This window comes from Sorex araneus, chromosome 1, assembly GCF_027595985.1.
Source record: "Sorex araneus isolate mSorAra2 chromosome 1, mSorAra2.pri, whole genome shotgun sequence".
Classification (NCBI taxonomy): Eukaryota; Metazoa; Chordata; class Mammalia; order Eulipotyphla; family Soricidae; genus Sorex; species Sorex araneus.
Genome location: NC_073302.1, coordinates 108224238 through 108251171, shown reverse-complemented (window position 1 = coordinate 108251171; position 26934 = coordinate 108224238). Strand labels below are relative to the sequence as shown.

General features: G+C 55.2%; 1 protein-coding gene across 1 annotated transcript in view; it reads left to right on the top strand.

Annotated features, from left to right (window-relative positions):
* Positions 1-1374: 1374 nt before the first annotated feature.
* The window catches only part of MYO10 (myosin X), a 197204-nt gene continuing 171644 nt past the window's right edge, over positions 1375-26934 (top strand). The window contains exon 1 of the mRNA XM_055135527.1: positions 1375-1877. Within this exon, the coding sequence (XP_054991502.1) occupies positions 1857-1877 (21 nt within the window). The 5' untranslated portion in view covers positions 1375-1856. The remainder of the gene's footprint in view (positions 1878-26934) is intronic.

Sequence of the window (26934 nt, the reverse complement as noted above, 5' to 3'; positions counted from 1 at the left end):
TGTAGGTAATAGCCCCCACGGTGGGTAAAGGAAAACGTGAGGGCTTGGACGCCGGCTGGGAGCGTCCAGGAGCTTCCCCTGGAAGAAGAAACTTCTGACCTGAGTTTTAACGGATGAGTCGCCGGTTGGCAAATAAACGCCCCAGAGAGAGCTTCTGGAATCATCTGTGGCCGAGATCCATTCGTTTCGGTTTTCAAGCTGCCAAGCACCAACCGGGAACCCGGCTGCGCCAGGTGACTCACCGAGCCGAGCCCCGGAACTGGGTTGGACCCGGTTCCAAGTGTCCGCCAATCGCGTGCTCGGATGTCCTGACATTTAAAAAATGCTACCAAAGTTTCTACATCTTTGCCTTCTCAAGTTGCCTCCGTGTTGCAGGCTGGCTCAGAGCAGCCTGCAAAGCCGCACAGGGCCAGGTGCTACGCTTTGAGGGCACCAGGAAGCTGGTTTAGAAATACGGGTCGCCAGCGCTCACCCCACCGAATTCCAACGTGCATTTTGAAACAAGGTTTCCAGGTATTCCAGGACACGATACCTGGCGGCCTTAATACTTTACCCATCTCAGTGCTATTTGCCTATCTTGGTTTCCTTCAAGCCCAGGGAGAAGCGTATACGAAAGGTGCAATTAGCCACGTCCTCTTCCAGTTTGCAAAACTCCCATGTCCCCCACCGTTCTGAAAACGTCTTTCAGCTGCGGGAGAGAAACTCAAGCCGGGCAAGCCGCTCCCAGAAACTCTCTGATTAGCCTCTGTTCGACGCTTTGATCTGGCCCAACAGCCGGGGCAGCTCCACGCACCGCTTCCTTCCCCGGGGTCGCTCATCTGCCGAGTTGCATTAATGAGATCCGTGTTGAGCCGGTTCCAGGGTCTGCTAAAGATCAAAGGCACAGAAGACCCCCCCTCCCCCGCGCCTTTTTCCCTCGGGACTATTTGGTCTATCACCAGAGGTTGTGGAGTCAACTCCCCCCAGCCGCGCCTAGGTGGGGGAAGGCAGCAAACCGAGCTGCACCGGGTGCAGGAGGCCCGCCCGGCTCGCAGGCAGAGGCGGGGTGGGCGGGGCCTCGGTGGGAGGTGGGGCGGGGCCTAGGTGGAAGGAGGGGCGGGGCGCGCCTGCTGGGCGGGGCCTAGGTAAAGTGGGGCGGGGCGCGCCTGTGGGGGCGGGGCCTCTATGGAAGGTGGGGCGGACCGCCAGGCGGGGCGGGGCCGGACCGCGCGGAAGCGCAGGGCGCGGTTGACTGAGGTCCGGGGCGCTTTGAGGATGGGCGGGGCAAGGCGGGCCGAGGACTGGGCGGGGCTCCGCTCCGGTGGGCGTGTCCAGCGCGCCGGGGGCGGGGCTGGCGAGCGGGGCGGGGCTTGGGCTCCGGTCGGTCCGCAAGTCTGAGTCGCCGGCAGCCGGCCGAGCCCGGGCGCCCGAAGACTCCCCGCTGCGGCGCCGGCCCGGGAGCAAACGACTCTCGGGACTCGCCGGGCTCAGCCGCCGTCCCGCCGAGCGGAGCGCCACCCCGAGTGCGGGAGAAAGAGGAAGCGAGGCGGTCGCGCCCCCCCACCCCCCCGGCCCCCGGCGCCCAGCCCCGCGGGAGGAATGTGCCACCGGCCGTGCCCCGCCGGCGAGCGCGGCGCGCACAAGTGAGCAACTTGGAGCCGGAGCAGACAAAAGGCGGCGCTGGGGACGGGGCCGTTCCGGAGACGCGGGGTCCCGGGCGCCGAGCGACGCGGCGGGAGGCGGGCAGCGGGGCCCGGGCGATGGGCGCGGGACAGCCCCGCGGGCTCGGGCTCCGGCGGGCCGCGCCGTGACACCGTGAGCTGGGCAGCCGCGCTGACCGCCGCGCGCGCGCTGGGCGCCCGGGGCGCACGGGAACAATGGACAACTTCTTCCCCGAGGTGAGTGTGCCGGCCGCCCGGACCCCGCTCCCGGGGCGCGCTTCCCCTCCCCTCCCCTTTGATCTCTAGGGTGGGGATGAGTGTTGGGCCGGGGGTGGGCGCGGGCATCTGCCCGCCGCGCCGCGCGCTCTCCGCGCTCCCCCTGCCCCGAGTCCGGGAGGACGAAACTTTGCCGGGAGCCGCGGGTTCATCTCCGCCGCCACCCCCTCTCCGCCGGGCAGGCTCGGCGTGAGTAAGCCGGGGCAGGTCCTGCTGCGTCCCGCGCTCCCGCTGGGCTGGGGACACGCTGCCCAGGTGAGCTGTCTTAGGAGGGGCGGGGGGTGGCCGGCTGCCCGCCCCCTTCCTCCTTAGCCCGATCCCGATCGCAGCGTCCCGGCGGCCCCGCAGCTCTGCGCGTTGCAACATCATCCCGGGGTGCAGGAAACCTGAAGTTATTTTTTTGTTTGTGTGTTTTAGAAAAGTCCCATCGGGGGACATGCCTTTTTTTTTTTTTCTTTCTTCCAAGAAAGGTTTGGTATTTCCTCTGCACAACGTGCCGGCTTCCTGTGCACGGAGCCGGCTGCGGGCAGCGCGGGCAGGGGCGGCCCGAGGGTTTAATCATTCACGCGTGGCCGCCGCCCGGACCTTTGGAGTCCAGGTGGCCGGCGTGCTCCCCGAGAGGTGCTCCGCCAGGGCCCCGGGGACCCGTTTCCGAGCGGGCGCCCAAAGCGTGCGCGTGGAGTGCCCGGCCCGGGTCGGGTCTCGAGCTGGCCTGTCAGGGAAGTCGGTTTCCAGGCAAAAGGGTTCTTGGGGGGGGGGGGGAAGATCAAACTTCATACCCCCCTTTGGGTTACTTGAAACCCTTGGCTTGAGACCCCCACCCCCACCCCCTCCCCATGAGAGTTGCTGCGGTTTCTTTGCTCCCTTTTGCTCCCGTTTTTTTTTCCCCCCTCTCTTCCTTTCATGGTTGTGTTTATTTAATAAATTCTGTTTAAGTTTGAGGTTTGAAGTGGCTCAAAGTAAACGTCGTTGACTTAAGGGAGTCTGTGTGACTTTTCATTGAAAGCCAGGGAGAGGTTGGTGAATCCGGAGCCGTTTGGGGACTCTTCCAGCAAATTAGGTCCTGGGGGAGTTTGTCCTGTCTGTGTTCTTAACTTGCTTTCTTGGGGGGGGGGGAGGGGGATGGAAGTGGGGGGGGGTAAGAGGATATACGATTTCAAGTCCCTTTTGCTTTTTCTGGATAACTTTCTCACTGTATTCTCTGCGGCTCTCTACATAGGCCCAAAGCGATCAGCTTATTCTTATTCTTCTGGAATATCAGTTCTTCCCCGTGCGTTGTCTCAGCCCTGATGCCCACGTGTACTTGTGAGAGTTGGGCTGGAACAGAATTAAACATTCATCAACACGTATTTTGACTTGAAAAGATATGTGCTTGTGAGACTGGAGCGTTTTCCGTAGACCTCTGTTTTTATGCCTGGTCGAAGGCTCCAGACTTCTTTTTTTTTTTTAACCCAAGTGGCAGGTTAGCCAGTGATGAAAGAGCAGTGCACTGTGTTTAATTGCTTTCATCTGTTAGAAAACCTCTCTGCTCTGCCTGCAGAACGCAAACGGTTTTTTTTTTTCTCTCTGCTTTATAGGTTTTGTGTTCTGGCCACTTCGGCAGTCTGATGGGACACAAAATTTGTATTTAAGTTTATTGGGGTCTCAGTTTACATGAAACCAGATTGGGGGGGGGGGCTTCTCTGGCTTCCCTTTGGGGAGAGCACTGCCCCCTAGTGCAGGTGGCAGGAACTTCAGGATGGGGACCAGTCGCCCCCTCTCTTTTACCTTGAGTGGATTCCTTGGTTCCTTGGTTCTTTTACCTTGAGTGGGAATCTTGGTTCCCTGGTTGATGTCTTTCATTCCCACCCCTGATCTGGTACCTGGTGTCCATCTCCCATCTGCTCCACCCGCTTTCCTAGATGAAGCGTCAAGGCCCAAAGTTGAAGAGTTTGTTGTCAGGCAACCCAGAACCCTTTTTCCTTTGGTGCGAGGGGGGTTGGGGGGACTCGTGTAACTGGGGGAAACGTTCATGGCGTGGAATTTTGCTTTTAGTCCAGTGAGGTGTGTGGTGTATGACAGTATTTATTTTGAGTGAGCCTTCGGAGTTCTGACCCTGAAAATCGTCCCTTGGAATGGAGAGGTCGGCAGTGTGGGTCAGAGGGGTGGGGGACCGGCCTCGTGCTCAGTCTCCCCGTGTCTGGATGCACCCTGCCCCCCTCCCCCTGCTCGGTGTCTGACAGCAGCCTCCCTCTGACAAATTGGCTGCTGGAGACAATTTTACGTCTGCTTGGACTCGTGGAAGTGACAGGTTCCCACGGAAGCCGGCTGGAACCTGCTTCCTTCTCGCTGAGCCGTGTCCTGGGCTTTGATTGCATTCCTCTCGGGGACGCAGGGAGGATGACTTGTCACTTGTTGGACAGCAGTGGGAAGCGAATACTCTCCATTACGAGGGATGCCGAGCGAGAGGACACTCGGATTAGCGGATGGACGGGTGGGTGGCCAAATGGTCAGGCCATGGTTGCTCTGCTGTTCTCAAGCGAGGCTGAATTTCTCAGGCTGGACACCGTTGACCGCTGGTGGGGGGTGCCCTGGTCTCTGTCCACTCAAAGCCGGAGATGACCCCAAATCCCTATCATCCACAGCCCTGCAGGTGTGGCCAGAGGAGCCCCCCACCTCCCGGGAAACCTCCCCCCCCGCCGAGAGCTCCTGGCCGGGTCGGTCCTCGCAGAATTAATTCCAGAGCGTGTCGAGGGTGCAGCCTTCTTGCCTACGCTCGCCTGTTTTAAATAGCACCAGGCATCGTGCTGCCAGCCCGCCTGGCAGCCGCTGGCTTCACACCTCACCCCCAGGAGTGGGGCAATCTGAGGGGGCTGCCCTCCCGTGCGTGGCGGGGTCTGCAGTAAGGTTTCACGGCTCCTCTCGAGTCTCGCCGCCTGGGGGACTTTGGTTTTGCAGCCGGTGGAGGTAGGCTGTCAAGTTTTCTTAGGCAGAAACTGAGATTAGGTAAGTCGGTAACCAGAAGCAATTAAAAAACAAAACAAAAGCCCAGAGATGCAGAGATGCTGGCAGCTGATGTTTGCAAACGGGCGGACCCAGTTTCCATGTCCCCGGGGTCTGGGGACGGTGGGGCCCATCGAGTGGGAGCTGGACTTGGCCACTCCCTGGGTGAGGTGGGGCAGGGAGGGCCCTCGGGCTCAAGAGCCTTTGAGGCCTGACTGATGGGACACCCTGGAACGCTTTGGGTTTTGCACGCGCGATGGCACCGCGGCGGGTCCGAGGGTCGAAGGAAGGCCTGCCCCCGGCTTGGCACCGACAGCCTGGCGTGCTGTGCTCTGACACCGGTCCGTACTGGAGACGGTCTACGGAAACGCCTTCTCGGCCTCCACTCTCCTTGGGGAGGTGCCTGGATGTGCTTCAAGTGGCCCTTGCGCCTGCTTTGCTCTGGGTGGGTGTGGGGGCCTGCCCGGCAGTGACGGGGGGATCCCGGGTGCCCCTCGACGTCCTCCTACGCGGTGCACGCATGCCAGCACGCTGGCTGTGTGAGCCCGTGGAGCTTTTTCTTAGAAAGTTCATGGAGGTCCCGTGGGCGGCAGCTGTCCCCGACTCTCACCTGTCAAGGGCGGGCGGGAGGCTTTTGGAGGACTCGATTCCTCGTGGCCACAGGCCCTGAAGGTGACCCTTCAGACAGCTGCACCGGACCTTCCCCCACCCCCTGGGGCCTTACGTTTGCTGCAGGCGCCCAAGAGCTGCTGGCATCCGGGACAGGACGCAGGGCCGTGGGCCCCGGCCGTGCCATCGAAGGGGACAGCCGAGCCCCCCAGCATTTGCGAGCAAGACAGTTGCTGCCGGCAGGGAGCCAGCTGGGGTGGGGCAGGCCGCCTGGGCCGCTTCCAGGATCATGTGACCTGCTGCTCATGGGGTGCCCCCGCCCCCCCCCCCCCACACCCCGGTCAGGCCCGGACCAGCTGGGGCAGGCCTCGCTATCTGCCCAGAGTCGGAGGGAGGCCAGGAAGCCCTGTTGTGTGCTTTTAGGGAGGTGGGGGGGTGGGTCAGCGACAAGGACACTGCTCAGTGCCCTGCCTGCGCGGTGGGGGGTGGGGCAGGGGGGAGGCAGACGTCAGGGTGTGAGCGACTTTCAGAAGTTGTCCTTCAGTGCCACAAACCAGGCCATGGCCATGCTGGTCATTTGCTGGGCATGGCCGGCAAGGGACCGTGGCAGTGTTCTGCAAGAACCTTGGCCGTCCTTTCCGAGGCTGTGTTTGGGGGGCGGGGAGGGGGTGTTGTGTGTGTGTGAGGGGTGGGCGAGAGAAGCAGCCCGGACACACAGGTTGCTCTGTTGGGATTTTTTTTTTTCTTTTTGGGTCACACCTGGCATCGCTCAGGGGTTACTCCTGGCTCTGCACTCAGGAATCACTCCTGGCGGTGCTCAGGGGACCATATGGGATGCTGGGAATCGAACCCGGGGTGGCTACGTGCAAGGCAAACGCCCTACCCGCTGTGCTATCGCTCCAGCCCTTGTTTTTTTTTTTTTAATATTTTAAAATGTTTTGGGGGGGGCGGGAAATCACTCCCAGCGATGCTCAGGAATTACTCCTGACTCTGCACTTAGGAATCACTCCTGGCGGTGCTTGGGGGGCCATATGGGATGCCCGGAATTGAACCCTTGAGCCCAGGTCGGCCGGCCGCATGCAAGGAGAACACCCTACCTGCTGTACTGTTGCTCCGGCCCCAGGCCGCTACGTCTCTGCCCCCTCCCCACACAGTGCTCCTTCGAGTGGGGACTCCTTAGCTTTAGGACCGTCCCCCGGGGTCCACACCCGTCTGAATTCCCTTCCGCTCCAGCGGTGCACTTCGGGCAGATGTTTGCCTTCCTGGCATTCTCCAGCAGATCCCCAGGGCGTAATATGACGTGTGTGGCACGAGTGTCCCTAGTTTTCCTCTTTGTTGTTTGTTTGGGGGCTACCCCCAGGGGTCCTCAGGGCTGACTCCTGGCTCTGCACTCAGGAATCACATCTGGCGGCTCTTGGGGGACCAAGTGGGGTGCCGGGGATTGAACCTGGGCCAGCTGGGTGCAACCTTCCCTGCTGTGCTGTCGCTCTGGCCCCCAAATCAAGGGCACCTTCTTTTTTTTTTGCTTTTTGGGTCACACCCGGCGATGCTCAGGGGTTACTCCTGGCTCTGCACTCAGGAATTACTCCTGGCGGTGCTCAGGGGACCCTATGGTATGCTGGGAATCGAACTCGGGTCGACCACGTGCAAGGCAAACACCCTACCCGCTCTGCTATTGCTCCAGCCCCAAGGGCACCTTCTTCGATGAGCGTTCCCAGCAGTCTTGTGGCGTCCTCTATTTTCTCTCCCATGTAGTGGGCCAGCGGGATCGAGTACCGGCCCTGCTCAGCATCTTGGCGCTTGCCTTCCTTTCTCTTCCTGCGGGACGGTCTGCCTCTCGTTCCTTAGCCCTTGGCTCTGCTACCTGCCGCCCCGGGTCGCTGGCCACTGACCCCCGCCCGCCTTCGCAAGGGAGCCCTCGGCCTCTGAGCCCAGACACCCGCTTTGGAAGGGATATCAAAAGAAGTTTTCGAGCCTGTGCCCCAGAAGGCCCTTCGGGGTGGGGGTCTGGCTTTGCAGGGCCGTGTCCAGCAGGTTCTGAGTGCCCCCTGGGGTTCTGCCTAGGGGGCAGAGCTGGCCGGAAGGCCGTGTCCAGAGCCTTCGCTGCTGGCTGGAGGGGGTCCTGGGACCAGAGGGAGCACGCCGCGCTTCTGAAAACTGAAGGTGGGTTTTTTGTTAGTTTAAAAAAAAATTTTTTTTTAATGGAATCTCTGTAAGATAGAGCACTGCAAAGCGGTTCATGGTTGGGTTTCAGTCATGCAGTGTTCAGCACCGTCCCTCCACTGGTGTCATGTCCCGGCACCAGCGTCCCCAGGTTCCCTCCCACCCCATCCTGCTCCCCCCCCCGCCCCACCCACCCCCAGCCTGCCTCTGTGGTAGGTCTCCTCCCCTCCCCTCCCTTCCCCTCCCCTCCCCTTCTCTCTCTCTCTCTCCTCTCCTTTCTCCGCCCCACCCCACCTTTCCCCTCCCCTCTCTTCTCCTCCCCTTCTCTCTCTCTCTCTCTCCTCTCTCTCTCTCTCTCTCTCCTCTCCTTTCTCCGCCCCACCCCACCTTTCCCCTCCCCTCTCTTCTCCTCCCCTTCTCTCTCTCTCTCCCCTCTCTCTCTCTCTCTCTCTCTCTCTCTCTCTCTCTCTCTCTCTCTCTCTCTCTCTCTCTCCCCCTCTCTCCCTCTCTCCCTCCCCCCTTTGGGGCACTATGGTTTGCAGTTCAGATACTGAGAGGTTATCATGTCAACCCCTTTACCCCCTTTCAACACTCAGTTCCTGTCCAGAGTGACCCTTTCCAACTATTGTTCTCATACGCGACCCTTCTCCATCTCAACACACACACACACACACACACACACACACACACACACACACACACACACACACACACAGAGTGATTGAATTGAAGGTGCTTAGGCTCGGCCGGAACTGAGTTATTTCTGGGCAGGGGACATGCTTCCGCCTCCGGAGCGAGCACCAGCACAGGGACTCCTGGCGGGAACCTCGCCGAGCCAGAGCGGGCGGGGGAGAGGCCGCCGCGCCCACGGCAGCAGTGGCGCGCACGGAGCGACCTTCCTGCATGGGCCGTGGGCCACAGGATCGTGTGCTGCTGGGCCCCTCCGGGATCTGACACCAGGAGAGTGAACGAAGTGCTGTGCAGCACAGGGAGGGACTTCACGGGCTCCCTGATGCAAAGGCGTTTCCCGGGGCTTGGGGAGAGTGAAAGATGCAGCTGCCATTGCATGGATGCTGGCTGTGGGGGGCGGGCGTGGGAGCACTTTCTAGACAGAAAAGTAGGAGCACTCCAGCAGCCCTGGGGGGACGGAAGTGAGACTCAGGTGCGGTAGTTGGTCACACACTGAGGAAGTGATGGCGGTGGCCGGGGGTGGCCAGGGCGGTGGCCCAGAGGCTGCAGCACATGTCTTGGAGGTGCAAGGCCCAAATCCGATCCCTTCCCCACTACCTCCTCCCCCAGTGGTGCTCGCCCTAGCCCTGGGGGCCCTCATCAGGCCCACATAGCCTGGCCGGGTATTGTTGAGAGTGGTCTCAGTGCTCCCTGAGCACTGCTAGTGAGCACACACACTCAACACACACACACACTGACACACACTCACACACTCACATGCACACACACGCTCACACACACTCACACACTCACACTCATACTTACACACTCACATGCACTCACACACATACTCACATACACACACTCTCACACACACACACACACACACACACTCACACACACAGTGAATTTAAACAGGATTTGAACACCAGCTGGCAGTGTCCAGGGCCTCCAAACCCTTCTCAGGTGAGGCGTCCTAGACAGTCCGCACTTCGGAAATGCCTTTTGGTTGAAAACTTCAGGGGGAGTTTGAGGAAACATGGGGTCCGCACCCCTGCAAGACTGAAAAGTCGGGGTAAAATGCTTTTGAACTTGCCCCTGAGTTTTCACTGTTTCGCTGTTTTACTTGGACGGTCCCTTCCGTGGCCTTGAGTGTGGGGCGTCTAAAGTTGTCAACCCCAACCCCACAGGAACAGAAGGAAGAATTAAGAATTATATAATAAGGCACGTAGAAAAGAGAATTTTTGAGAAGTCTTCGTTTGAGCCTAAATCATGGTCAGGACTCATTTATGTTCTGATTTTTTTTCTTTTCTTTTGCTCAGGGCCTGCTCCTGGCTCTGTGCTCAGGGGTGACACCTAGTCGAGCTCGCCAGGCCACAGTGGCGGGAGGGCTGGGCTCTGCCAGGCTCTGTCCACCCTGTGTTTCCAGTTCCAGCTGTCCGGAATCGTTTTTGAGATTTTTCTGATGGAATCTTCTTGCAGTCAGGATCCTGGCCACGCGCCCAGAGGTTCCCCGTCATGCGCCTGACTTGTTCGCTTGTGGCTCATCACAGATCCCACATCCGCCTCAGCCGTGACATCATTCCTGGTGTACCACATTTTGCTGCCTTGCTTGGAGGGTGTTTTTGATTTTCTTTCTTTCTCTATTTTTGCTCTGGGCCTGTCTGGCAGTGAGTAATTTGAGGCCCTTACTGAAAGCGAGTGTCTTCTGTCATGTGACCTCATCGCATCTGACTCTGCCAGTTACTGGAAAAGGTGTTGGAGGTCTCGTGGCTGAACCCTGAGAAATCTCTGAAGCGTGGCCAGAGGCGGGGGTGACACCGGGGAACTGTGCGTGTCACGGGGCTCTACCTTCAACCAGTGTTAACATCTGCTCTTTGCCATTCAGATTGCTGCAGTTTACGCGGTGGTGATCAGAGATGTGACTTAGGGAAGGTCTGTGGGGTTGGATTCCCGTTTCGGGCTACGAGGGTTCATCTGGGCCGGTTGCCGTCACTGATTTAGAGGCCTGGTATGCGGAGATTCAGGGAGGCACGAATAGAAGAATAATGCTTTCACTCAGCATCTTACTCTATGCTGGGTCCCCAAGGAATTCCATAATTTTCTGAAGTGTCCTTTTTTGGGGGAGGCAGGGAGTAAAAAGTACCCATAGGCTTTGAAGTGTATGTGATCAGTTTTGCGTCAATTTTTTGTTAAAGATCAGTTTCCATAAAGTCTCTCCATAGCCTCGTGGGCACGTTAGTAGCTTGCTAGATACGGAAATTCTGTTACCAGGAATGTATTTAGAATTAGAGATATTTTTTTTTTAAAAAAAAAATATGTTGGGTAGATGTGGGATTACCGTATTTCTTCTCCAGGTCATTTGTAAATTCTGTTTTCCCTCCTTTCCTTAATCCTTTGAAGATTACCCAGCCATCCGGTGGGTGGAGAGAGAGCACAGCACACAAGGGCGCTGTCCTTGCGTGTGCCTGCCTGGGTTTGATCCCCGGCATCCCATATGGCCTCTGAGAAGCAGGGAGTGATCTCTGGGCTCACCCAGGAGCATGGCCAGGTGTGGCTTCCAGGCAACGACAAAACATCCTCCTGCAGGGGCCCAGAGCATAGCACTGCTGGGAGGGTATCTGCCTCGTGTGGCTTCCAAACAATCACAAACACGACTTAGGCCAGGGTCCGAGTGATAGTACCATAGTCTGGCTTCCAAACAATAACAGCAAAAGCCTCCTAATCCAGGGGCCAGAGTGATAGCGCCTGAGGGGAGAGTATCTGGAGGGGAGGGGACGTGCCACGCAGTGCACGCAGCCCGCCCAGCCCCATTCCTGCAGCCCGCGTGGTCCCCTAGCCCCATCCAGAGTGATCCCTGCGCAGAAGCAGGGCCAGGAGGAAGCCCCGAGCACAGCCAGAGGTGACATGCCCCCCACCCTCCAAGCAAACAGCACAAGGTCCTAATCCAGAGGCAGAAGCTGGTTCCCCGGGCCTCTGGCGGGTGCTTGTGGGGAAAGTCCACGGCTCACGTCATTGACGGAGCCTCTGGCACCTGGGAGTCCGCAGGGGCATAGCTGGTCGCTGTCGTGGGCAGGGACAAGCAGGCAAACGCAGCTCCCAGAGCTCCCAGCTAAATAGTGACTCTTAGTCTAATTATTGTTATATTTTTTTAAGGCCTTCTGTTTTGCTCCCTTGACAAATAGACCCTTATTGGGACATGTCAAAACAATATGTTTATTTATGGGCCGGAGCACGAGTACAGCGGGTAGGGTGTTTGCCTTGCACGCGAACCAACTCAGGTCCGATCCCCCGGGTTCGATCTCTGGCATCCCATAGGGTTCCCCAAGCACCGCCAGGAGTAATTTCTGAGCGCAAAGCCAGGAGTAACGCCTGAGCATCACCAGGTGTGACCCAATAGTGCAAAAAAAAAAAAAAACAATATGTTTATTTATTTATTTATTTTTTCTTTTTGGGTCACACCCAGCGATGCTCAGGGGATACTCCTGGCTTTGCACTCAGGAATTGCTCCTGGCGGTGCTCAGGGGCCATATGGGATGTACCCGCTGTACATACGCCCTACCCGCCCTGTCCTACCCGCTGTACTATAGCTCCAGCCCTGAAACAATATGTTTAAAGCTATGGTGTTCATTGCTGAAAGTTGGCCGAATATCAAAATGAAAACAATGCCCAGCAGCCCCGTGTCGGTGTGTCCTGGGCTGAGCTAGTGAGGTGCGCAGGAGAAACAGAGAGTTAGGCCGTGTCCGGCAGTCACTCTCTCTCTTCACCCTGTCCCAGCAACATGGCGCGGATTTGCACCTTTATCCATGTTTTGCTAACAGCCCCCCGCCCCAGCAGCAGTCTTAGAGCCATTGTGTTTTGTGGGTTGGTGATTTTATTGCTTCTTGGCTCTTTAGTTTTCTTATCTGAGTCTCCTGTTCATCTTCTGCCTGGAGAAGGCTTGGTTTGCTGAGGCAGGTCTGTCATTATTGTCACCGGCAACGATGTTCATGTGGTGATTTGAGGTGGAGAAAGGCAGAGGAGCTTATATAATTACTGATATGGTAATTTTATGATGTCCATTATCAGCATGAGTTTTGCCATTTATTAAAGCAGTACCCAAGACTATCAGTCGTTCTTAAGTTATTCTTCAAAGTTTTCAATGTCGTGTTACCTGTATTACTTAAAAAAAAATACACGTATGTGTGTTATGGAAGAACTGTACACAGAGATGACCTTGTTAAAAACCTGTTTTCAGGGGCTGGAGAGATAGCACAGCGGGTAGGGTGTTTGCCTTGCATGTGGCCAACTCAGGTTTGATTCCCAGCATCCCCATATGGTCCCCTGAGCATCGCCAGGAGTAATTCCTGAGTGCACCAGCCAGGAGTAACCCCTGTGCATTGCCTGGTATGACCCAAAAGGAAAAAAAAAAAATCTGTTTTCAGATGAGACTATACACCTTTCCATTGGCCAAAATATAATCTATGTCAGCATTTCTCAACAGGGGCCAGATGACCCCCGATTGGCCCCCAGGATATCCCAAGGGGGCCACAGGTGACAATAGCATAAATGGGGGCATATGAGGTGAGGATGGGGGTGGTGCTAGCAGGCATCTGGGTTGGTCGGGTGCCACATTGGAAAAATAGTCGAGAAACTCTGGTCTGTATAAAAATACAGGGATGGTGTGTTTGCAAATCTTCCCCTTCTTAATCACAAACAGTTTTATTTCCTTGATTTATAATATTTTCTTGAAATAGCATTTTCATTGCATGCTTCACCAATTCCTTTTCTATTGAGGACATTTTCTCTAAAATTGGTATGGGGGAAGTTGTTTTTAAGCCCAATGGTGCCCAGGGCTTACTCCTCACTCCTCTGTGCTCAGAAATACCTCATGGCAAGTTCAGGTCACCATATGGTATCAAACCCAGGTTGACTGCGTGGAAGGCAAGTTCCCTACCCACTGTACTCTATCTCTGGCCCCCACACTTGTAAGTGAAATGGCCAAATTCACTGGGTTTTGTGTATGGGGGGAGATTTTCTAGCATTATTTATAGTAAGCAATAGCTCATGTCAAATAAATGCTGCTATTGCAAATTCAAACGTAGTAAAATTTCCACCAAAGACCATGATTTGCTCTTAATCGAAAAACTTTCGATAGTAAATTTGGGGGGGGGGGGCGGCAGGGGTGTCCGTGCATCTGGGTCTTTCAGTGTTCCCCATGTTCATTCTTCCTGGGAGATAATCTGGCTTCTCAATTTCAGGTTTTGTTTTCATTTTCTTTAGAAAACAAACCCATGAGCATCCGGTACCTGGACCCTTGCCTGCCTGTCTGCCTGTTTCTTGAGCAGAAAATTCCCCAGGGCGGGGGTGCTGGGCAGATGGCTTGCGTGTTTTTATTGACGTGATGGGGCAGTGGCAGTTTTATGTGTGGCGTGAGTGTCAGTGCCAGCACTAACCTCGCTGCCAGGACGTGCTTCTTTCTTCTTGTAGGCTCTCAGTGGCCAGCACCCTGGCGGTCGGCACCCAGGTGCTGTCTCTGCGTCCACGGTGGACTCCAGTGAGAGAGGGGAGCAGGGCTGGAGCAATAGCACAGCGGGGAGGGCATTTGCCTTAGACACGGCTGACCCGGGTTGGATCCCTGGCATCATTCCATATGGTCCCCCAAGCACCACCAGGAGTAATTCCTGAGTGCAGAGCCAGGGGTAACCCCTGTGCATCGCCGGGTGTGACCCAAAAAGCCCTCCCCCCAAAAAATAGAGGGGAGCAGAGTGTCTTCACTGTCTGTCCTTCGAGGCAGGGCTGCTGGTAGACACCCAGCCGTGCTCCCCTTCCCCCCGCCCGTGGGCCACGGATGTTTATTTCAAGCCGAAACCACACAGGGACCCTGACTTCCCCTGGCCCGGGATTCATTGGCTATTTAGTTGGGACCAAAATCTATACCAGAAAAAAAAAATCTATTTTGTTTGTATAGATTTTTCTTTTGATTTCTCATTCTTTGTAAGTATCCCTCTGAGTTAACCTCTGGTTCTAACCCTGTAGCACTGTAGCACTGTCATCCCGTTGCTCATCGATTTGCTCGAGCAGGCACCAGTAACGTCTCCCATCGTGAGATTTGTTGTTACTGTTTTTGGCATACCGAATACGCCACGGGTAGCTTGCTAGGCTCTGCCATGTGGGCGAGATGCTCTCGGTAGCTTGCCGGGCTCTCTGAGGGGGACGGAGGAATCGAACCCAGGTCGGCCATGTGCAGGGCAAACACCCTACCCACCATGCTATCGATCCATTCCGGTTCTAACCCTAGGGGGTTAAATAATCAAGTATGTGTATAGAACTGATCATTCTTTTGGGGCGCGGGGTTGGGCCCCACCTGTCGATGCTCAGGGCTATTTTTCCAGCACCAAAACTGTTTAGAAGTTTGGGGGCCACATCTGACGGTGGTTAAGAGCGTACTCCTGAGTAAGAGAGAGGGACCAACATCGGATGGCTGCACTCGCTTGTGGAATATAAAAGAACATAAGGTGAGGCTGACACCCAAGGACAGTAGGCACAAGGGCCAGCAATATTGCCCCCTAGTCGGAATCCTGTCTCATGAGCTGGGGGAGAAGGTTGGGTGGGGGTCGGGGCGCTGGGTGGAGACTGCTTCCAGCAGAGCTGGGCCGGCGTGGGCTGGTGAGAGGGTGATGCCCACGCCCACCTGGGTTTGGGTCTTCGGCACCGCATGTGGTTCCCTGAGCACAGAGCCAAGGAGTAAGCCCTGGAAACAGCTGAGTGTGTACCCCCCACCCTGCTGGAAAAGAAATAAAAAGCTAAGCAAATCCTGCTTTCTTTGAGGGAGTAACTAGTCACTTTCAGCCAACGTTTCCTAATAAAGCAGGAGAAAGCAGCTGCACCGGTGTTGGGGGGTATCACTGTGAACAGTTTCTCACGCACAAGCCAGGTCAGGGCTCGTGCTGGGGTCCTGTGGCAGTGCAGGAGTGTAGGGACTGACTCGTACATGGACACGAGTCTGTTTCTGCAGAGAAGTCTGCGCACACTGGCAGGATCTTTGCGAAGTCACCTTTCAAGCCGGTCCTCGCGGGGAAGGAATCAAGTAGATGTCTCGCAGGTATCAGAAGTGACTTTCCTGCCAAGAACTGAACTCCTAGAAAGACGTTTCTGCTCCAGCAGCCGCTTGGTAGCGCTGCACGCAGTCTGCCAAAGAGCTTCCTGGGCCGGCGTCAGCACCGCAGCCATCAGCACGGCGGGTAGGGTGTTTGCCTGGCACACGGCCGACAGGGGTTCAATCCCCGGCACCCTAGGGGTCCCCCAAGCACCTCCAAGCGTGAAGAGAGACGGTTGTCACCCTCTCATCATCTTCCTGAGTGAAGACCCAGGAGTAAGCCCTGAGTTCAGCCAGGTGTGACCCACACACACACACACACACACACACACACCACCCCCTTCATCCATTCCAAGTCTGAGAAGCTGGACTTGTGTTTTCACTTTTTATGGCAAAATCCTGGGAAATACAACCATGCTGGAAAGACCTCATAGCACGTACCAGGACCCCTGAGTGACTCTCTGGAGTAACGCAGGAAGGACCCCGCGTCTCCCTATTTGCATTTTTTCCCTGCAGCCAGAGACTTTGAAAGACAACGGAATATTCCGTCTTTTACGTATTCATGGGAAAGACACACTGACCTTTTCTGCAAGAACCTTCAGTCGGTGAAATGTTGGAGCATAGCAAGGCTAGCCCACCCCCCCTCTGCCCAAAGGCAGGAAGGGAAATTGTTCACGCAGACAGATCCGCAGATCCGCTTCACCGGGAGAAACCTCTAAGAATCCCAGTGGTTCTCACAGTCAGGAAACAAAAACCCAAGGCCAGAATGCACAGAACTTTACATCCCTGAACTGGACGTTGGCACCTACATCCAGGACAGTCCCTGGGGGATGGCAGCCGCACGGGGAACGCAGTCTCTGGTAGTCTCGGGGCCGTCTTCTGAAGCCCCGCACTCACAAGGCCGGCAGCGTGCAGAATCGAGATCTCCGTAGCCAGATGTCAGGGTTCAGAAACTCGGGTCCTGGGAGACTCACCTCCGGGGCAGCTGATCACCTGCCCGGCCACGCAGACCGACCCCTGGACCCGCGGCTGTGGTCAGGCGCCTTGCTTCCCACCCACTGCTGGCCCTGCCTCGGACAGGAGCCTCCGAGCTACCTCACAGCCCTGCACACGTGTGCCGCGTCTTACCGACCCGTGTGTTTATGCCGACCTCATCTCCTGTCCACTTGCAAAGTCCCCTCCTCGGTAGGGAGGCACCCGGCATGCCTTATACACGGGAATTTCCATAAACATGCGCAACTTGTAGCTCTGTATTCAGTGCTCAGAGCTGTGCATTCAGACTCCCTTGTTAGGGGACCAACCAGAAGATGTTTAGGTCTTGGGAATGGTGCGTCTTGCATCAGTCAAGTTGGCCAAAAATTCAGTCTGGGATTTTAGACCTTTTTGGTCCTCTGCAGCACAGATCAGAAAAATGCTTGTTTTGTTCAAGTTTTGGAATAATTTTTTTTTCCTTTTTTGGGTCACACCTGGCAATGCACAGGGATTACTCCTGGCTCTGCACTCAGGAATTACTCCTGGCAGTGCTCGGGGGACCATATGGGATGCTGGCAATCGAACTCAGGTCGACTGCGTGCAAGGCAAACGCCCTACCCGCTGTGCTATCACTCCAGCCCCTGGAATATAGTTTTTAAGTATGTTTTTTCCTTTTTAAATTTTTTGTCAGGGGGCGGATAAAACAAGAAAAGCCAACATTTTCCTTAGCCTGCAGGGGTTTACCAGGCTGGGAAGATAGCTCAAGAGTTAGGGGCACATGCCTTGCAGATGCAAGGCCCCGAGTTTGAGTGCCAGAGCCGCCCGGGAACCGAACTCAGTGAGACTCGCTGGTGTAGCCCCCGATACCCGCCGGCACCATGGCCCTGAACATCGGGTCTCAGCTTCGAGCCATCTTGCTCTGCTGAAGGAGTGGTACAGGCCCTGGGGCTCAGCTGGAGACGCCCCTAAAGAGACAAAGAGAGAAAACAAAGGAAAGTAGAGAAAATCTTTGTCCAACAACCAAAGCGGAATGCAGAGGAGGCCCAAGGCAGTTCAGATTGTGCAGAAGGAGAAAGGTCAGGTAGGGATGGGGAGGCGCAGGGGGGAGGCCGGGGGAAGGCTGCTTCCGGCAGAGCTGGGCCTGCGTGGGCTGACGGAGAGAGAGGGTGACGAGCCCCCTGCCACACTGGCAACCCCCCGTCTGGGAGCTGAAAAAGTGGCAAGGCCTTTTCCTCTCTCAACTGTTCTTTTCACCCTGTACCCACTAACTTTGGGGGTTCCAGAGCCTGTGAGCAGGTAGTGGCCACTGAGATGGGGTTCTTGCCCCAGAAGGAAAACCCAGCAAGCAGTGCCCAAGGGCCAAACCAAGGACGGTGCTCTGGCCTGAAGCCCCCTCCCCGCCCCTGGCCAGTTTCTGGCCCTGCTCAGCAGTTGGTTTGGCCACGGAGGAGGAAATCCAGTCAGTGTTCCTTTAGTGGACGCCCGAGTGCTGGATTGTTGGTTTCAAGGGCCCACGCCTGGCAGTGCTCAGGGGTTACTCCAGACTCTTTGCTCCGGATCACTCCTGGCAGGCTTGGAGGATCACCTGGGGTGCTGGGGATAGAACCCGGTTTGGCCGGATGCAAGGCAAGTGCCCAATGCAACGTACTATTGCTCCAGCCCCTTGGCAACGGTTTTTAAAGAGTTGGGACTTGACCTGAGGATTAGCCGTTGTCCGCCTTTTGGATGGCTTTGCCCTCTCTGCCCGTGTTCATTCAGCTTGTGAGCTTGGGCAGGAGCAAGGCTCCCTTCTCTCCGTGGGCTCATTCACCGCGTCCGCACCGCCGCGGTGGGCAAGGTTGCATGTCCACGATGCTTGTGAGAGCGCAGAGTCCGGGTACAGTGAAGGAAATGCGCCCAAGTGCCTGTGTGTGTTGGGAACTGGGGTCACATGAAGCCGAGCGGAATGTGGATTCTTTTGGAGGGGTTGGCGGTGGTTCTTCTAGAAGGGAGTGAAAGATCAGATCTGCACTGAGACCCCCCGGGAGCTTGGCTTTGCTCTCCTGTTCAGAGACCACAGTCTGCCGACAGCCTGAGCGGCCCACCGGGACGGGGAGGAAGATTCGCAGGTTTCCTTTCATTCAACCAAATGTCTGGCTCGTGACGGCAGCAAACGCGCCTTCGTCCCCGAGAGGCAGTAAGCACCCCTTTTGGGAGAAGGTTGAGAACTAGTCTTAGTGGAATCTTTGTAGGTCTCTGCGGAAAGTCAAGGTCCTGTGGAATTTACCCAATCCACTCCCTGGGCTTGTCTGTTTCTGATAAACGCCAGATTGCCACGAAGCGATGTTGGGGGAAGGCTTGTTTGCCTTGGAACCGGATGCGTGTGAGTCTTTGGCCCGTCACCCGCAGGGCAGAAGGCTTGGGAATGATGCCCCTCGGAAGAGCTCTCGGCCGCCACAGAGTGGGGCATTTGAACCCCTGCTGTCCTCCACAGCACAGATCAGGAAAGTGCTGTTTTGTTCAAGTTTAAAGATAATACTTTTTAAAGTATGCTTTCCCTTAGTGCACGCACAATCAGCAGTGCTCAGAGTTCACTCCTCACTCTGTGCTCAGGGCTCACGAGACCATATGAGATGCTGTGGACTGAACCTACTTACCTGGTGTTCTGTCTCTCCAGACCCAATTAGTATGCTTTTAAAGAGCTGTTTTAGGTTCACTGCAAGGGACAACATTTTAAATGCTTTGGAGATTGACCCTCCTTTTACTGAAGGGGCATTTGCAAAGACGCCTGGGATCTATTCCAGTGCTCTAAATTGAGCGGTAAATTGAGTTCCAGTGGGTGCTGTGGTCGCTGCTGCTGTTTCAGGCCTGGGATATACTGATTTTGCAGGAATTGAACCCAGGTTTCATGCATGCAGAGCCGGCATCTAACCACGGAGCCACACCCCCGCCCCAGATTTTGTAACTTTAAAAGTACCTGCCTGGAGATCAGGAGATCTTTGCTCGTTTGTTTGGGGACCACATCCAGTGGTTCTCAGGGCTTACTCCTGACGCTGTGTGGAAAGGTCACTCTCGGTGCTGCTTCGGGGACCTTATGTGGTGTCAGGGAGCAAACTGAGACCTGTTGTGTGCAAGGCGAGTGCTTTGGTCCCAGATGCTATTTCTCTGGTCCTGGAAGATTTGTCTTGTCACAAAGTGGGTGGGCAGTCTGGGCGTGCCGGCCGGGTAGTTCTAGGGATGGCATTGGAGTGGTGAGTGTATAGAAGAGTAACTCCTGACAGAGATCAGTTTTGCCTTCCAGGGACATTGGCCACAGCTACAGATATGTGGGCCCGGCAGTCTGTGGAACACTCCAGAATGCACGTGAGAGCTTTCCTGCCCAGACTGGCTACAAATGTCAGTAGAGTGAATTCTGAGAAACCTGAATGTATTAGGGTGACTTCATTCTCTAACATGCTACCCTCTGTGCATTCCTGATTTTCTCTGTTCTCACCTCTAAGTAATTTAGAGTGCATGTTTATATGAACAATTTAGTCCTCCAATTTTAAGTTTTACTATCCAAGAAAAAAAAATATATATATATAGCTTGATCTAGTTTATATATAAAACTTCAGGTTGTATTATATATATTTATTCCCACATTGATTGGTGTGCCATTAGTGAAAAAAATAGAGAAATGTATACTTTTTTTTTTTTTTTTGCTTTTTGGGTCACACCCGGCGATGCACAGGGGTTGCTCCTGGCTCTGCACTCAGGAATTACCCCTGGCGGTGCTCAGGGGACCATGTGGGATGCTGGGAATCGAACCTGGGTCGGCCGCGTGCAAGGCAAATGCCCTACCCGCTGTGCTATTGCTCCAGCCCCAAGAGAAATGTATACTTTTTAAAAAATTGTGTTTTTTATTAAAAACACCGTGATTCACAAAGTTGTTCATTATACAGTTGTTTCAGGCAGTTAGTGTTGCAACACTGCCAGTGTGACCTTCCCTCTCTCAGTGTCCCCATTTCTCCCTCCCATCCCCAGTCTGCCCCTTAGGCACACAACAAATTGACTTGATATTACTTGTTCCAACAAGACTTTAAGAAATGTCAATAGAATGATCAGAAGATCAGTTAGAACCAATGTGTGATTGCTGTGTAATTTTAACCCACGTAAACAAGGAAAGTAAAACTCTTTACTGCAATGAAATAAAATGCTGCTTCCTATTTGCGTCAGTTTTCAACTCTGGAATCTAAGATGCATATTACTAACATAGTGAGATCCAAATATAAAATTGAATGCAGTCTATCTTAGATTCCAGAGAAATGGACGGTTTTATGTCTAATAAACCTACTGGGACATTTGGGTCACGGCCAGCCGTGCTCGGGGGTCCTGTTTCAGGCTTTGAGCCCAGGAGTCACCCATGACAGTGCTCAGGAATTTGAGCCGGCAGTAGCCACACGCAGGGCAAGCGACTGACTTTTCCTCGCTCTCCAGCCAATAAACCTGATTCCGGTTATGGGTTTTTTTTGGGTTTTTTTTTTTTGCTTTTTGGGTCACACCCGGCGATGCACAGGGGTCACTCCTGGCTCATGCACTCAGGAATTACTCCTGGCGGTATTCGGGGGACCATATGGGATGTTGGGATTCGAACCCGGGTTGGCCGCGTGCAAGGCAGACGCCCTACCTGCTGCGTTATCACTCCAGCCCCTCCGGTTATGTTTTTCGTTGGTATTCAAGGAACAGTTTCGGGCCTTTGCCAAGGCTCGGAGGGGCAGAGTCAGTCCGCATCTGTATATTCCACGGCCTGGTGTATTCACGCCCTGCGCCGTGCAGTTCCTTGTTGCAGGCCTTCCTCCCTGTGTGTCGTCTCTTAACCCAGACGCCAAAGCGACAGTCAATTAAAGACGACTTGGGTCGTGGAACCCCAGGACAGCCCGTGCATGTTTCTGGGAGGACGGAAATGGAGCCAGAGCGGGCGGCAGGGCTTTGCACTCTGCTCTCCGACCTCTAGTGCCAGGGGCGTTGGAGTGAGCTGGCACCCAGGTACCATGCCTGGTCATGCCTGTTCGCACGAGGCCTGGGAACCCGGGCTGCCACGCTCCCCACCTTCCTTGGTGTGTGTCATTTTGCCCCAACACGGATGACTCAAGGCGGGATTCTTTTTTTCTGCTTCGTTTTCACGTCGCCTGACGGTTTCTGGCCAGCCGCGGAGCTGACTCGCCGGGAGCCGCGGCAGGGACACTGCACCAGCACGCAGACCTCTGTCCTTGCTGAAATGCCCGTGTTCGCCCTGTATTGTCCTCCCCAAACCTTCAGGCCAGGGGTGACATGAAGCGGGCCTGGTTGTAGAGTTCCTGGACTTCATCTGTGGCTTTGCAGTTCCCCCTGCACTATTGGGGTGTGATTAATGCTTGAAATGGACCTCATGGGCGAAGTGGACCTCGTGGGCTGGAGTCCCTGCCTTGCCCGAGAAGCCCTGAGTTGACTCTCCAGCCCTGCCTGGCCCTTCCCACCACGCCCCTAGCTCTTCCACATGTGACCCCCCGAACAGACCCCCACAGAAAAAAGCAAACAAACTACCCTGCACAGGAGTTAGGAACTGTGATGAAAGCAGGTTCTTCCCATGTATCTCCTCGCCCCTTTCGCAGGGAGATAAACTGAGTCCTGCTTCCTGCAGACTTGGCTGTTCCTTGGCCCGGGCGAGTCTGCCAGAGCATCCTTCCAGGGTGAGCCTGAGTGCCCACTCTGACTGGCGATGGGGGTCGCCGACGTGAACAGACCGTCGGGGCTGCCCACGGGCTGTTAGTTTGTCAGAGTCCATGCCTCTCTTTGTTGGTGTCCAAGGCCTCCATGAAGTCGGTTGGTTTATCGGGCCTGAGGTGACCCTGGACGGGGCACGGGTATCTCTGGGGCCGGTGCTTGATGGAAATTGGGCTTTTGCACTGGGGGCTTCACGGAGGACATGGTCACTAAGGTTCGGCCTTGACCCGCCAGGGGGAGTGTGCACTGCAGCGGGGGAGGAGGGCCTTGCGTCACCAGGTGGGTTTGTACAGATGAGCAGGAGACTGCTGCGTGGTCAGTGGGGTCCACGAAGACCCAGAGGTCACTGCTTGGGGCGGCGTCCCACACGATGCAGTCATGCCGGGGACCCGACCATGCGGTTCAGATGAAGGCCCTGAAGGTCATCTCCGGCTTGGCGTGGGCCCAGGATGCTCCGCAGGGACACCAGGGTTAGGGTGACACCGAGGAAGTGTCCCAGCCCCGAGACCCCTTGACGGCCCCTCCTGGTGAGCTGCAAGCTCTGAAACCCACCGCGGGTATTTGCGAGGAGCCAGGCCCGTTCCCTGCGCTCAGGTGTTTGTCCTGCTCTCTTCCCGGCCTCTGCGGCTGGACTCCCTGTTCCCCGGGGAGGCCAAGGGGCACTGGCCAGGGCCAGGCTGGAGACACCCGGCCTTGGGCCAAGTGTGCTGCCGGCCTGGGAGGCCGAAGATGTTTCTCCAAACGTTTGGACCTTTTCCTGGTGCCACGGGAGCTGGGGGCTTGGCGGCGGCTCCAAGGTTATTTTCCTGGCTGTGTGTTTTGTCTCCGGCGCCCTCAGATAGAGCCGGGCATATCTGGGGCTGCAAATGTATAGTGTTTGCTCACGGGCAAACCCAGAACAGATGGACAGGGCCGGAGCAGCAGGTGTGCAGAAGCCACGGACGGCGGGCAGCACCCAGCACCCAGGCTGGCCTGAGGGTACTCAGAGGACACGTCTGGCTGTGGGGACTTGGTGGAGGAGGAAGCTAGGAAGGGGCCCTCCGTCCTGCGGTTCAGCTGTTCCGCTGAGCCTTGAAAGTCCTCAGGAGGGGAGGCTGTACAGTGACGGAACAGATCTCAGGCTCTGAGCTGACCCCGGTCAGTACTTGGCACCGCATGTTCCCCTGAGCGGAGAGCCAGGAGTCAGCCCTGAGCACTGCTAGGAGTCAGCCCTGAACACTGCTGGGAGTCAGCCCTGAGCACAGAGCCAGGAGTCAGCCCTGAGCACAGAGCCAGGAGTCAGCTTTGAACACTGCCGGGAGTCAGCCCTGAACACTGCTGGGAGTCAGCCCTGAGCACAGAGCTAGGAAACAGCTCTGAGCACTGCTGGGAGTCAGCCTTGAGCACAGAGCTAGAAATCAGCTCTGAGCACTGCTAGGAGTCAGCCCTGAGCACAGAGCTAGGAATCAGCTCTGAGCACTGCTGGGAGTCAGCCCTGAGCACAGAGCCAGGAGTCAGCCCTGAGCACAGAGCCAGGAGTCAGCCCTGAGCACTGCCAGGAGTCAGCCCTGAGCACTGCCAGGAGTCAGCCCTAACCACAGAGCGAGGACTCAGCCCTGAGCACTGCCAGGTGTGCCTGCCCCCCTAGATAAAAGTCCTTGGGAAGGCCGCCAGGCCCTTGTGGGTGCTCTGGGGAGGGAGAGGAGCCCAGGCACTGTGGGAAATCGAACCCGGGCCTCCCTCTGCCTTCCTAGGTCTTCCAGTTTGCAGTCCCCCAGTTTGCAGGCTTATTTATTCCTTCCTGCTGGCACCAACCCCGACTGAGCTGTGGCACATCCACAGGCCAAGGGCCAGCCCCTGTCACACCCCCGCCCCCCGCCGGGTCCCTACCTGCTCCTGACTGCAGTGTGGAGCCCTTCCTGAGGCTGCAGACTCTCAGGCCAGGCACGGGCGTGGGCACGGGAGGAGAAAGGGCAGGGCAGTGGGAAATGCGGCCAGGCAAGGCCCTGGCAGGGAGGCCGGGGGTCCTTCCCCAGTGACCAACTGTGCAGCCTCACTCCATGGCCCAGCTACCGTTCCTCTGGGTTTGGATTCGAAAACCTAATGGCAGAAGCTGGACAGGAATATTGATTGCAGTTCGAAGTTTTGTTTGGCGAGGTGGGTTTGGGTGGCTGTCTTTTAGCACCTTCTTCTTCTGAGTGTGGAAATGGCTTTTTTTTGGGGGGGGAGGTCACACCCAGCGATGCATAGGGGTTACTCCTGGCTCATGCACTCAGGAATTACTCCTGGTGGTGCTCGGGGGACCATATGGGATGCTGGGAATTGAACCTGGGTCGGCTGCGTGCAAGGCAAATGCCCTCCCCGCTGTGCTATCACTCCAGCCCCGGAAATTGTTTGTTTTATAACTGGATAGAAAGTGATGTTTGAAATGGCTCGGGTTGTTGCTGGAGAGATAGGTCGGTGGACTGGGAAGGTTTTGCATGCAGAAGGCCCAAGTTCGATCCCTTGGCACCTCAAGGTCCACTCCCAGGAGTGACTTGGGAGCTAGGAGTAGTCCCCAATCACAAAATCAAAAAAAAAAAAGAAGAAGCTTACGTTAATGTTAAGACACCTCAGAAGTGTGGAAGTGCAGTGAGGAATGAAGCCCCTTTTTGATGGATGTTATTAAAACCAAAAGGAAGAGAGTCTCAGTTCTTCTTTTTCTTCTTTTTTTACTTCCCTCTGAGGAATAAACAGTATTTCCTTGTGTGCTGGTGTTCCGTTGGAAGGTAGCCAAAAAGTGTGCCTATGGCCCAGGAATCATCCCAAACCAAACTAATGGAAAAAGTCTGACTCGCTGGAGGCTAAAATTTAATATGGAGGAAGTGACATGGTGTGTGTATGTGAGTGAGAGAGTGTGTGTGTGTGTGTGTGTGTGTGTGTGTGTGGTGAAGTAGAGGGAAGACTTAACTCCTGGAAGCTATAAATAGAATTCTTACTCACTTGGGTGGCTAAAATTCATGTTTTTAAAAAAGGGCTTTATTCATCCATTTGGTCAGAATTAAGATATGATTTAATATATTCTGTCCAGCACTGGCTGAAAAAACACTTCGTGTTCCTTTTGACTTAAGCCAAGTTTTACTCAGAGCACTGCTTGACAAGTCCATTAAATAATTGAAACACTTCCCTCCGCAAGCTTGTTCCAAGTGGAGGGAGGATCTGCAGAAGAAACATTCAGAAAGAAACCGAACCAACCCACCAACAAAAGAACCCTTTCATGGTGGGCCGAGAGACAGTGCGGAGCTGAGGCACGTGTCTGCAGGCAGCTGACACCAGTTCCGTCCCCAGCACCACATTCAACTCCCAAGCCCTGCCAAGTAGGGATCCTTGAGGAACAGAGCCAGGAGTAATCCTTGAGCACAACCAGCTATGCCCCTTCACCCCCGAAAATAGTTAAAAAAAAAAAAACAAAACAAAAAAAACACCTTTAATTGGAACCTGAGTATGTGAGGTGAGGCATTAGGTGAAGGGTTATAATTTCTTTCTTTTTTTTTTTTTTTGCTTTTCGGGTCACACCCAGCGATACACAGGGGTTATTCCTGGCTCTGCACTCAGGAATTACTCCTGGAGGTGCTGGGGGACCATGTGGGATGCTGGGAATCGAACCCGGGTCAGCCGCATGCAAGGCAAACACCCTCCCCGCTGTGCTATCGCTCCAGCCCCAAAGGGTTATAATTTCTGGTCCATCAAGGTCAGCTGGGAGGGAGAGGAGTGAATTAGCCTGCGAGGCAATCGGGAGTAGTGGGGATTTTGGTGAGAGTTTTGCCTTCGAGGTGTGTGTGTGTGTGTGTGTGTTTTAGTAAGAGCCAAACCCTGAACAGGTGGGGACAGTGCAGGCCCTCCACTGGGCAGTGCCCCGTAGTGCTCTGGGGCAGGCTTCCTCATTGCTTCATGAGAGACCAGATATGGAAATTCCTGAGGAATGCCCTAATTTGTCCATTGTTGACAAGTAATGCAAAATGTTTTGGTTTTTACCGAATGGGCCAAACTAAACTTGACTAAGCTTGTTCCTTGTATATAGTAAAGAAGTAAGGCTTCTTAATTTTGGCTCGGGAGAGGAGAATAAATGGAATGGCTTCCATTTCCTTTGGGTTTGTTTTAGCTTGCTCCCCCAAGAGCACTTATTATGCTCTGCAGCTGTTTTGCAAGAATGGTATCTAGGTTAAATTTCTGCATTTTTTTTGGATTGCCTCTCAGAATCATTCAGGTTTTTTTTTTTTTAATCCGATTTTCATTGTTTAACTTGGCTAATTTAGTAACGGAAGCTAGAAAACCTTGTCTTTCAAAGTGGGGGGAAATTCAGTGTTTCATTTTAGAAATTTGCCTTCTTGGGGGACAGAGAGATGGGGGGGGAGGGCGGTGAGGGACTTACCTTGCATGCAGCCAACTCGGTTTCAGTCCCCATCATTGCATTCCATCCCCTGAGTACCAGCAGGAGTGACCCATGACCCCAGAGCCAGGAATAGCCCCTGAGCACTGCTGGGTGTGGCCCAACAGTCCTTCCCTTCAAAAAAATCGGGGTTAGGGACCGGAGTGATAGCACAGAGGGTAGGGCGTTTGCCTTGCACTCGGCCGACCTGGGTTTGATCCCTGGCATCCCATATGGTCCCCCGAGCACCGCCAGGAGTAATTCCTGAGTGCAGAGCCAGGAGTAACCCCTGAGCATCGCTAGGTGTGACCCAAAAAGCAAAAAAAAAATAAAAAAATAAAAAATCGGGGTTAGAGTAGGCGGAATGATGCTAGATAATGACAATAGGGTGTTGGGGACTATCCCGGTGCCTGATAACTCCTCCATAAGTAGTTAAT